General features: G+C 38.7%; 1 protein-coding gene across 2 annotated transcripts in view; it reads right to left on the reverse strand.

Moving 5' to 3' along the window:
* The window catches only part of HYDIN (HYDIN axonemal central pair apparatus protein), a 346,758-nt gene that overhangs the window by 268,922 nt on the left and 64,411 nt on the right, over positions 1-13,425 (reverse strand). For both annotated transcript variants that reach the window (XM_070451030.1, XM_070451031.1), the window contains exons 6-7: positions 11,042-11,241; positions 3,187-3,311 (exon numbers count right to left, since the gene is read on the reverse strand). In XM_070451030.1, the coding sequence (XP_070307131.1) occupies positions 3,187-3,311; positions 11,042-11,241 (325 nt within the window). The remainder of the gene's footprint in view (positions 1-3,186; positions 3,312-11,041; positions 11,242-13,425) is intronic.

The following is a 13,425-nucleotide window of genomic DNA, read 5'->3' on the forward strand; positions in this document are numbered from 1 at the left end:
CTAGAAATTGAAATAACTAAAATACTCAATAAAACATTTTCAAACTACTTTAAAACTGATTACTAACCTGATAGGAAAATAAGGACATTAAAGCAAAATGAAGACTATCAGGAAATAATCTAGTGCCAAGGCTGTCTTTCGCCCTACTGGCCTTTGTTATCCTTTGAACCTCTGTTTTAACTATTACATTGGATGCCTAGGACAGGACATAAAGTCCAGGACCTGCCCAAAATGACGATGCTAAATCCAAAAATTATAAAACACAAAGAGGCATAAGATATGATGGGATCTACAACATACTACCACAAAACATGGCACCTTGACATATTAAACATATCAAACTGAAGGAATATAAGAAATGGCAGGTGGAAGAGGGACTTTGTTAACCTCCCCTGAAGCAGGTAATAAGATCCTCTATTTGAGAGGTACGTTTCAACACCAGATAAAAGAAGTATGTTTACCTTCAAATACAGAAGGATACCAAGAGGAATCTGAATTAACAGGCCTTACTGTTTCCCTCAATTTACTATGCTTAGCTCAAACACTGTTTGGTCCTATCACATTTTCCCACAACCTTCTGCCCTTCATCGAACCTAGCATGAAGAATTCAGATTTTACTACTTCTTCAGATCATTTCTTACAAAGGCTCAAGTAAGTTGCAAGAGAAAGTTGCTCAGTTGTGTCCAACTCTTTGCAACCCCATGGACCATACATATGCCGTCATGGGGCTCTCTAGGCCAGAACACTGGAGTGGCGGCCTTTGCCTTCTCCAGGGGGGCCTTCCCAAACCAAGGACCGAACCCAGGTCTCCCGCATTGCAGATGAATTCTTTACCAGCTGCTCACATGCCACATAAAACTTATATTAAATACATCTTTATGCTCTTCTCTTGTTAATCTGTCCTTTGTTACAGGGGCCACATCTTAAAAAACAAAATGGATAGAGGAAAAAAAGACATTTTTCCTCCTCTACTGGATACCATGATAGAAAACCATAAGAAACAGCAAACAACAAAATAAACAAATAAATAGATGAGCAGACTTAGTATGTCTGAATTACCAAATATAAAATATAACTATATTTACTATATTAAAGAAATAAAAGGAAAATATGAAAAATAAGAGTAGAGAGCAATCAGATTTGACAGAACCAAATAAACTTTCAGAAATTAAAATAATTATAAATAATTGAAAAATTAAAACTCAGCAGATGAGTATTCCCTGAAGAAGAAATTACTGAATGGGACAATGCATAGGAAGCCTTCAGAGAAGTCTGCAAAAAAAAAAATGGGAAACACAAAATACAGGTTAAAAGGACTAAGTAATAGACAAATAGTAGAACAAATAATAGAATAATATAGTAAGTAGTTGGAATTCCAGAATAATAGAAAGGAGATCAGCTAATAACCCACAGGGTAAAAATAAAGAAGCATGGTCTGCAACTGACACATACTCAAAAATGAAATAAAAGATAAATCATTAATTTAAACAAAGCAGCTAAAACTACTACCCTTATAAAAGTGGACAAAAGAGAACATATTCATGATCCTGGAAAAGGCAGTGATTTCTTGGCAAGAAGGCAAACAGCATTGGTCTTAAAAGAAAAAAAAATTATAGTAGAGATTTCATCAAAATTAAAAATGTCATCTTGTCAAGAAATATCATTAGGGAAATAAAAAGGCAATCTACAGAATGGAACAGAAGATTAGCAATACATACACTTGACAGATGACTAGTATTCAGAATAACAAGTTGTAAAGTACTCTTACAAATTAATGATAAAAGGAAAAACAGTAAAAAAAAAAAAAATGAGCAAAAGACTTGAAACTTAATTTTAAAAGATAAATTAAAAGCCAGCAAGAACATGAAAAGGTGCCCAACGTCATTAATCATTAGAGAAATAAAAACTAAAACCACTAGAAGACATCGCTTTATGTACCCAGGATGCCTGGAATGAACAGTACGACACTGCGGGCAGGCAAGGGTGAAGCGAACAGGACCCCATGCTTTGTCAGTGGGAGACTAAGATGGCACCACTTTGAAAAACTGACATCCATGATGGTTTATGTACTCTGCTTTTAATCTTCCACCGCTGGGTTACCAGGGCTGAAACTACCCCCTTCTCCTTAAGCTAAGTCCAGGCTGAATCTGTCATGCCAGCAGCCAGCGAATTGTGGATACACAAAAAGGTAAACACAGACTGAGCCACTGATGATTAGCTGCTGTTATGCTGGGCTTTGTGGAGCCAGGACCACTTACCCACAGGTCCTCAAGCAAGGGCTTGATTGGTCCTGCTCAGACACACATCCACAAAGCCAGCAATTCTGAACTGTGACCCAGATGTTATTTGCTGATTTTTCCCTGACTGTGCACTGTTTTCTCCCTACAATGCCCTTCTGATGAAGACAATCTAGGTCAATCAACATAAATGGGTAAAGAAGGAATGAGAAAAAGTGAGAAAAATCACAAAACAATAAATAGTAGGACAGAGGAGCCTGGTGGGCTACAGTCCATGGGGTCACAAAAGAGGCAGATGCAACTTAGCAACTGAACAACAACAAAATAACATATATTAATTTGCAAACCAACTTTGGAGACTGGCATAATGTACATGCAATCTACATGACCACAGACCAAATAGCTGCAAAAACAGTAAGTGAATATTCATTATTATGCAGGGCAAGGCCTTTAAGAAAATGCTAGCAGCAACAAAGCCCCAGATTTAAGTAAGATGTTAAGTAAGACATTTGCATATTCTAAGGATTAAATAACCAGATCTTAAACAGACTAGAGGGCACACAGAAGAACATTTTGAACTGGAGTTTATAGTTTTTAAATGTTAGACAAAGGCAGCAGTAAACTGAAAGCCCAAGGAATATTAAATTATCTTCAAGTTTACATTTACATATAAATAACCTCAGTCTACCAGTGTAACTTCTGGGTAACTGGTTCCTTCCCTTCCTTCTGAGCCCTGTATTTCTCAGGCTTTCAAGCAATGGAGAAACTGGTAGGTGGGATTTATATGTGGCTCAACATTATTTCTGCTGGAGGTGTTTACTCTTTAATTCTTTACCATGTGGGTCTTAGCTTTAACGCATTCAAAATAACCATTTCCTATTTTCCTTAATCATGTTTTTCATCCAACTTTTCATAACATGTAGAACTTTTACCAAAGAATAATGCATACCTGTGTCGTAATGCACAATAAGTCTTTCACTGTGATTGCCCACAGTCTGTGGTTCAAAATCCACTTCCAGTTGCATGGACTCTCCTACATTAAGAGTTCCAACAGATGGCTCTACAGAGAAGGGCCTGCAACACACATGGAGACAAACACCATCAGAACACACTGCTGACTAGTGTGAGGGGAAGGGGAGAGGAGACATGAGTTCCAGGTCTGCAGACAGAGCACACCCTACACCACAATTCAGTGATTCAGAACTATACTTTCTCCTTAATGTGAAAAAACTGTATATTAATATTAAAATGACAGATATAGAACAACAAATGTAAGAAAAACTTAAATGGTGCATAATAGTCTTGTTTGTATCCTTGCCGTTTAGCCATTCTTTGAACATTCACTGAGTGATTCCAGTGAAGGATGGGCTTATAACATGTATGCAAATACTATAATTTGCAAAAGAACAGCACCTTCAAAGAGACAAAAACCAAGTTTTGAGACGAGTTCAGAGAAGAGAAGGTTTTTACAAGGGAAAAACCATATCAAAGTCTCAAAAGGAAAGTGATCACACAATTGCATGAGGATGAGATGAGTGCAGTTTAACAAAGGGTCTATTTATAATAAAAGGGTGAAGGGACATCAGGAAACTACAAAAGACAATGCAATCACGGAGGGTTATTAACAGTAGAACACTTACCAAAGAGCACAAATACCCAGAGCCAAGGAGGAGGCGTGGTTTTGAAACCCACCAATGGCCTAAGAGAAGGCTCCAAGGGCTTTGGTCAAAGAGTTACAGTCATTCCAGGGGGCCTCACACATAAGACTCTAGAGTGAAAAGTGTTTTGACTTCATATCCTTTGTCTGATTGCCTGCCGGGGCTCCCACTGACTGATCCCAATCAAAAGGCAAAGGCATAGGAGCCTACTGACCTCTTAAATAGGTCAGCCTCCTGGGTGAGAGTAAGCTGGAAAAGGGTGGAGAGATTTTGGAAAGGGGACATCTGTCTCTTGAAAATAGAATTTAGGCAAGGAGACCTTACGAGGAGGTAGGGTAGATCTGGGAACAGGAAATAATTGAGTTTAATTGCCCTGGAAAGGAGCAGTAAGAGAGAAGGCGGATCTGATCCTGATGTACCTTAAATAACTTTCAGAGCTCTTCCTCTTAAACAGGAAACCCAGTCCATTTAATTCTTTCCATGGTCCATTTCACTTCTTTAAATTGCTTGTTTTTCAAAGTAATGTGCTGGACAATGTATCTGGCAGGCTAAGCTGTTTCTGATTATTTACTTCAATGCAAGCATTTTTAGAGTCTTCATTCCTTAAAATCTTCCCTTAGATAATGAACTTAATTTCAGAAAACCTAACCTTTCTTCTTTGAGGGTATGGAGCTTACAGTCTGGGTAGCACTTGGTGGTACCTGAGATTATCATTGCAGGATCTCAAGTGCTTCCTATCATGAACAATTATTAACTTATTAATAATTATTATTAACTGGTGCTCTCTACTTGGACTGCCCTTTTCTTTCACTACTTTCCCATCCCTTTGTCTGTCCATTTCCTGTACCTTCAGCACCAACCCTCTGATGAACTCCAGGCACTGCTGTAGGGGCACCATAACGTAGCAGTTACTAGCCTGGAGTGAACTGAATGAGTTCAAAACCCAGATCAGTCATGAGTCTGAGTAAGTTACTCAACCTTCAGTCTCCTCATCTGCAAAATGAGGTAATGACAGCACCGATTTCATAGGATTGTAGTGAGAATTAAAGGAGCTGACATAGGTAAAGTGCTTAGAATAAGTCTGGCACATAGGAAGAGCTAAACAGATGTTTGTCATTATTTTTGTTATTGCTGCTGTTATCTCCCTCACTGGCAGCCCCTAGATGGAAAAGGAGACAGAGGATGATCTTCAGAATTCAGATGAGATCAGGTGTTTGTCATTGTCCTTTCAATCCTTCACTCTGCTCCAGAGATATCGTGAAAAACAGAGGACATAACACCTTGTTCAAACAACTTCAGTGGCCCCCATAATTTATGTAATAAAGTTCAAAGTTCTAGACATTTAAAGTCCCAAGTAATCTGCTTCCAATGAGTTTTGGCTTTCTCATTAAACAGATACATCTGTCCAAACGTCCTGTATACCTGTCACATTTCACATCAGGCTGGGGACAGGATGGGAGGGCTTTAGTCTCTTCACCCATAACCCTCCCAGCACTGCAGCTCCTCTTCCTTCCAGCCAGACAGCGCCCCCTACATTCACATTTCAGAACTGCTTGAGTTTTATGGGAACATTCACTGTTTTCCCCATCATACTCCTTCCAAAGTCACCTATCAGACTCAGAGTTACCTCTTAAATTGAATCTTTCCAGATTCTCCCTCTTATTAATAAAGTCTCCTTCCTCTCAGGGGAAGCTGTAACTTTATTTTTACTTTTTACTTTGTACTGTAATAAGTTTTCATGCCTGTCTCTCAATAGCTAGAGACTTTTGAAAGGAAAGAGAAAGCAAAATTTCAAGAGCATGTACTCTACTCCAGAGCTGGATACTACAGTAGGCATTTCATGTATGTCAATTCTTTTAATCCTCAAAAACCTTAAGAAAGTAGGTCCTGTTATTTGCATTTTAGACATGAGAAATGTTTGCTCTAAAAGCACTTGCAACCGGCCCAAAGCTACCCAACTAGTGAGTGGTAGAGCAGGGATGGAAGCCTGCCTTCAAGTTCAAGTTCTCTCTATCTCCCCAAACTATCCCTGAATGTGGAAACCATCTGATTAGATTTATCTTTGTGTCTCTCACCAGCCCATGCATAGCTATTTACTCATAAGAGCCTCTCAAAACATGTTGAATTGAATTATAATCAACTTTTAAAGGGAAATTAAAAATATATCTATTTTTTACTTAATCTTTCTACCATTTTCGGGGAATACAGAAGGAGCAGACTTCTGGTATCTCAAGAATTTCTACTTGATAGGAGATGCAGGCGAATCTTACTGTCTTTAAAGTTTTTTCCTTTCTTAAAGGCTCAGAAAGAATCAAGAACTGGCCCCAGCTTCCTGCTTTGAGAAAAACACTGTAGTATTTTCTTCTAACTCTGCTTCCCTCATTCCTAATATTTTTCTTCCCACACTGTGTTTTCATTTTCTTTTCAGACATTTCTCAGTAGCAAAATAACAGTTTGGGAATGAATTAGTATTACATTACAGAACCTAAGTTACTTTTCTATGGACAAAGGGATTCTTCTTAGGACCTCTAAAAATCCTAATTCTAAACAGTGGTAACAGTTTCTTCCTTTTTGTGCTAATTGTTGGGCTTACATTACACTAAACTTCTTCAGTGGTTAGAAAGTCACCTGGGAGAGTCATTGCTACTTAGAGCTGCCTAAGCTTCCTCAATAAATCAGACATTAATTGGAGAGAGTGTGTTAAGTTCTGGTGCTTAAACATTGTCTATAATTTGATTCTGTACTTCATTTTACTAAAGGCAGACAGACAGAAAAGGCTAGAGAATATCAAGTACCAGAAAATGATCTTACAAAGAGGTAAAAGGTGCTGTTCCTCCAGGGTATAAGGCTGGCTCTGTCTACCAGAATGTCTGGTTTTGACATCCTCATTAATACTGCATACTTGATCAGGGAGGGAATTCGGGTTTGTGAAAAATCATGAGCCATGAGAAAGATTTTGAGTTTTTGTTCAATTCACTATGAACTGCTCATAAGAACTAAAATATCCCATCCAAATGATTCAATATTTTAGCAGAAGGCTAAATATTGGTTGTATTATATTAAACAATGAATATGAAATTAGTATTTTTTTCCTTCAGAGAATCTTTCTTATTAATTGATTCCTAAATTGAGATTTTAGATTTTAAAATTGCTTCTTCATTCTTTCTATTTCACCTTCCAAAATTAAACCTACTTTAATAGTCAAAGTTATTCTGGTACCTACAAGAGTTTTAGGTCAAATCTGTAATAAAGTTGAAAACTTATTGTTTGTGTTCTCTGTATATTTTACAGCACATTGAGGCTCCTTTTATAGTGTAAAAAAAATATTATGCCTCTTTTATAGTACTTGGAGCATGTTTTTTATTTTAAATTTATTATAGAGGTTTATAGTTGTAGCTCTGCTGTTGTGATATACTGTTGGTTAGGCATCCTATAAACATTTATTGAGCACTTATTTATTCTAGACACTTTGCTAGATACTGGGGACATACAAATGAAAAGAGATAAAATCCTTGCATTTGAGAAGCTCATATTCTAATGGTAGCAACAGACACATAAAGAGTTTTATTTTTTGTTATTTATATGAACCTATTTATAAACTTAATCATTAATTAAGCCATTATTTCAATGAAAATAATATGATTTGCTTTTTTTAAACAATTTCCTAAGAGATATTTCTAACTGTATAATGATCATAAAAGAAGCAAGACTTTTTGACTTCCCAAACTATTACTGATCCACTATGTCTGTTGACAATCATGTTGTCAATGAAAGAGGGGTCCTCAGTCCTGCCTGGGCAACATAATCACCTATGCATTTTTTAGAATAGATAGTCATTAGGGGATCTCCCCAGACATTCGGATTTAATACAATGTGACCACAAAATCAGCTGCATTCTTCAGAAACCAATTCTGGCGAACTTAGACAGAAAGGGATTTATTGGAAGGATTTAGAAGTAACTCACAGAATCGACATCATGGTTGGAAGACACACATTTAGAGGAAAGAACGTAAAAGTACCATTTGGTGCAGAACCTACACAGGAAAACAAAAATGAACAGGAAATTCAACTGAAAGATTTGATTATATAGAAGATGAAAGCTATGAAAAGCCCAACTTAAGATGGTGAACTAGCTCAGGGATTGGTAAGAGCAGTAAGCCACTTCCATCACTGGGCTAGAGACAAAAGGAGAGGAGGAAGTATTAGCAGATCCTGGGGAGCGGGTGGAAGTTGGAACCATGGCAGGTCTGTCTGACAGGAGCTAGAACGGTAGAGATGCAACTGCTTGCTGGGGACTCTACTGAAGTCGGAAAGGGAGAAAGAGAAAAACTCTGACTTCTTCCCGCTCTCCAACCTCCTTCTAGTTCCCACCCCCCTGGACAAACACAGCTGGAGCCCAGCAGGTCCACAGGCTAGGGAGGCTAACACAGCCCAACACTGATGCTGAGCAAACTCTAAAAGGGCAAGGAATGGATTTTTAAGGTAAACAAGGCCAGAAATGGCCCATGTTTGTTTTCAATCCAAGTTTTATTATTAACTTATTGGGAGAACTTGAATGAGTCATTTCCCTTCTCAGACCTTACTTCTTTCATCTATAAAGTTAAAATGTGGGACTAGAGTTTCTAATGTTATCATGATTCCTGGCTAGTCCTTGAGTTAGCTCACCATTTTACCTTAGGAGTGTTTCCACATTATGATTCACTTTCAGCTGTGTGGATACAAAAGTTTTAGATCTTTTCCTGCAACTTCATACTATTAAATCTGTGATTTCGTTTTACTTTATATCAATGTATTGCCATTTATGTGCAGTTTTGAAGATTCAGCCAAACAATTCAGGAAGATATGCTGCCTGTGTTCGTTTTTCCACCTTACATGGGTTCTCTCTTTCACTGGAACAATACCAATGTAACAGGAAGTTTTTAACGTGTATTATGGATGGCGGTTATGAAGGGTCTTTTTTCTTAATGAAAAGAGATTGGTTCTTTCTAAGTGACAGTGAGCCAGTTGAACAACTTGATCCCTTCCCTTCAATCAAAATATGAGTCTCACCACAAAATGCAAACAAAAGCTTTATAAGTACTTTGACAATCTGAGGAGACACTGATTGACAAGAGTTTTTCCTTTGCCTCTGCTGACTGATTTATCTAAAGTGGGTCAGAGTCCCGCTTCCACCTAGAAGGTAGAAAGCTTGAAAGAGTGTTTCTCCTACCCTAACAATGAAAAATGCCAGATAAACCACAAAATCACAATTTTTCTCATTAGAAAAATGAGAAAAGAGAGCTGACATTGCAGGGCCAACAAAAATGGGCAATGCCCTGCTCCTAATTAAGATGAGAGGTGTGCTGAGGAGTTCACCTATGGCAGGCAGAGCATTCCTATAAGCAGAAGAAATGATGAAAGAGGATGGAGCAAAAGCAAAAGACGTATTTGAGAGATAATAGCTGATATTTTCCAAAAATAAGGAAAGATCCAAGAAGCTCAGAGAACATCACGCAGGATTAAGTTCAAAACAAAATAAAAGAAAAATAAAATTCTTAAAACAAAAAATAACCAAAAACAAAATGCACACCTAGATTCATCACATTTAAACTGCTAAAAACCAAATATCTTCAGAAATCTTGAAGGTAGCCCAAGAAAAAGATATAATTACCTATAGACGAACAAAACTAGAAATCTCTAAAATCTCATTAGAAAAATGTAAGCCAAAAGCCAATAAAGTGACATCTTTCAAGTACTAAAAAATGTATATATAATTCTATATTCATCAAATGTATACAGAATTCACAATTCTATAGAGAAAAAAAACCTTTCAAAAATGAAGACAATATGCTTTTTTTCAGGTAGACAAAAACTGATAGAATATCCACTAGATTTGTGCTACAAGAAATATTAAAGTAGATTTCAGCCAGGAACAAATGATACCAGACAGAAACTTGAATCTACATGAACTGGTTTAAAGATAGTGATGCTCCTGGGACACATGTAAGAATAAGCATGAATTCCTTCCTGTGGGATGTGCTTCAACCTACATTATGGCATCCCTGCTACTTATAACATAGCAGACCAAGTAACATGAAAACTATCCCACCAGAAAATACCTAGGAAGTCTGGATAAAAAAATAACTTACGTAAATGTGCAGCTAAGCGTGTGAATAAAAAAGAAAAGGCAAATCCACAGGATTCAAATCCTCAGGAAAATAAGAACCCGAGCAGTAGGCAACTGAGCCCTTGAAGCCTGGGTTTTAACAGCCTTGCTAAACTAGGAGACAAGGTCTTGGGATGGTGAAGTGAGGGGGACTGGCAACAAAATCCCCATATAAACCTGAGAAACGTCAAAGGCTACCAAAACATTAGCACAAGGGAAAATGTCTATCTTGGTTCTAAGGGAGGGAAATAGGGACTCTAGGGAATTAATATTGGACACGTGTCTTCTACAGGTTTGAGGTTCAGACATGCATGCTCAGTCCAGGAAACCCTAAGCCAAGAAATTCCCAGGAGGGCAGTGTATGTGGTCTAACCTTTGGTAACCAGGCAGAAGTAAATGCTAATCCTTTCTGAAGAGATGTATCCTTAAACTAGCAAAGGATTCCACAGATAAAGCCCTTATGAAAATGAATTCATGATCCAGCCCAGGATCTGCACTATTTTTCAAAAAGCCACAGAAAAGAACTTGACCTTCTGTCTCCTGTCTTCCCAGGCTGGCCATTCTTATTATGGTCCTGCTCATCAGCCAGCATTTTCATGTCCCATAACAACTGTTCTTTCCTGTCTTATAAGAGAGGTCCTTGAGGGCCATATTTGTACTATCTCACTGTCTACTACACTGTAGCTACCAAATAAATAGTCAGATTAACATTGAACAACTTCGCTTACTAGCTGTGTACTCTTGAGCAAGTTATGCAATCTCTCTATTGCTCAGCCTCTTATCCAGCATTTCAGAAAACCACTTATACCCAAATAGGTAACCTTGAATTTTGGTTTTCTCATGGGATGAAGAGGAAGTCTGCCCCATGTCAAGGATGTCTCCCATCCTTGCAACTGAAGATTGTAATAAGCAGTTGCATCTTGACTGCTATTCTGGGAAATTACATGTGTGGACTAGATTAGCTCGAATCGATCAAAACCAAGAGCTGAAGGAATGCATACCTATGAGTTTTGATGTGAAACACAGAACCTTTGTTGCCAATGTTTCGTACCAGCAGGGTCTTCTGAGTGCTGTACTTGACAGGGCAAGTGGGGAAACTCAGCTTGTCTGGAAAGTCTATGATGGCTCGTGCACCTCTAGCTTTGATGGGCACAATAAACTTTTCTCTTTCAGTAACACAGGTCAACACGTGGGCGTAATCCTACAAGAGAAGGAGACAATCATTACTTGTGAAAACACCAATGATCCAGATAACTATCAGAAATACGGCTGTATGCCAAGCATCTTGGAAAACAGTGTAGTGTGTGTGTGTATATATATATTCTATGAAATCTTCTCCAGAAAGATATACTTTCAATGAGATTAATTAATATCCAATGAGATTAATTAAAACCTACAAGCCAATAGAGAAGCTTATACTTCTTGTGTTTCTCAGACATTAGGGAGGTAGGATGCAGGATAGTTGACGTGCATTCTTCTTTAGACCAGAGGAGGTTCATACCAGTAACTTCATGTCCTCCTTCTAAACCCTACCTACTTATCCTTCAAGCCATCTATTAGACTGATAGCTCCAATTAACGGTCTCTAACTACACTCTTGCAATATGACTGTACAGCTTCTCCATCATGAGTTGAGTCTATTTCTTCAACTGTGTTCTGACCAATGGAATTTGGTAGAAGTTATGCTGTGCCAGGTCCAGGTTAAGGCCTCAAGAAGTTTTGGGCATTTCTGGTCTAGCTCTTGAAATCATGCAGTGTAAGTTAGTCTGGTCTAGCCTACTGCAGGATGGCAGCCCAGTTATCCCAGCCAGGGCCATACTAGACCAGAATGAGGCACCAGATATGTGAGAGAGCCCAGCCAAGTTAAGCAGTTGCTTACTCAACTCATGAGGGGGTCCCATCAAGTTTATCTAAACCATAGTCTTATGAGCCTTAATACTTGAATTTGGGAGTGGTCTGTCATTATACAACAATAGTAAAGAACACAGAGCCATTTCAAACCTCACCTCATGTGCAAAGCCATTACTGACCAATCCAAATAAAAATGCAGAGGTCTTAGGCCTCTATCTTCCCCTGTCTTAAGTCTAAATGCATAAATGCAACAGAAGTGCTGAATCAAGTCACCCTTTACCTCCTCTCATAAAATTGGAATTCTTACCCTCAATGCACCAGAGTAAAGTTAAAAGTAAACCCTTACCAACAAGAAAATCTAAACATGAAAGCGAAGTGTTAACAGTCCCCTCAAGAACAGGCCAGAAGCTCAGAAGTCACCGTGAAAGGAATTTGCTATCTGAACCAGGATCATTTTCCTTCAAGTTTCCCCATCATTTTAGCATGTGTTTTTGGCTGCAAGGCAATCTTGATTAAGTATTATGGCCTCTTGGAACTCAAGTTTCCTTTTGGTAATCACATAACAAATGGTTTTCAGTGGTGAGGGTTTTAAAATCTCTTTGGACTTGAAGCACTGAGTAGAAAATGGGAATGTCTGACAAACTGACAATTAGACCTTAAGGCCATGCACTCAATTTCATGAAATCCACAGGACAAGTAGAAAGCAGTGGTACCCCCAATTAGGGTATTAATCCAACCACGTTAATCAGTGTTCAGGTGCCAGGCACTGAGCTGGGTCTGGGTATAACACAACTGAGTAGTAAACACAGACATGGATCACCTCGAGCTTACACAGTGATGGCGGAGACAATGAATGAGTAAATAAAGCATATCTAATGTACAACGTAACACATACACAAATATATAAAAAATATAAAGATAAAACAGCTAGGTGTGGTCTCATGACACAGCCTTACCTCTGCAGTCTCTCTGCCTCCCTGAACCCAGCAGCCCAATCAGCATCTCAATGGCTACAAACTTACCATGGCCCAGAGCAAAGTCCCTGACTAATGCCACTGCCTACAACTGTGCAGAGAGAGGCCCTGCCAAGGGAAGGAATGGGGCCTGAAATCCAGTTCACTCTGACAGTGCCTACTGAATCAGTCTACAGGAGCAGCCTTTTCTCATGCCCACAAGAGCTCCAGAATGCTGACTGAAGGCCTGCTCATGACCTTCTTTCCACTTTAGATCTGCCCTTTACTGCCTCCCTATCTCGGTACTGGCATCTACATCCTTCCAGTGGTCTGGATTTAATATCTTGGCATGAGGCATCCTTAATTGCTCTATTTCTCAATTTCTTAGTAAACATATAGGACTGACCCTCAAAGTATATCTAGACCACAATTAGGTCTCACTATCTCTACTCTGCCATCCTGACCTGACCCTACCCCCTCCAATCTTTTCAGGATCTTCTAACTGGACCCTTTATTTCAAACCTTGCTCCCCAAAACTCTATTTTCCACACAAGGGCCAGACATGTCAGCTCAGGAAGCTCC

Source organism: Odocoileus virginianus, chromosome 20, assembly GCF_023699985.2.
Source record: "Odocoileus virginianus isolate 20LAN1187 ecotype Illinois chromosome 20, Ovbor_1.2, whole genome shotgun sequence".
NCBI lineage: Eukaryota > Metazoa > Chordata > Mammalia > Artiodactyla > Cervidae > Odocoileus > Odocoileus virginianus.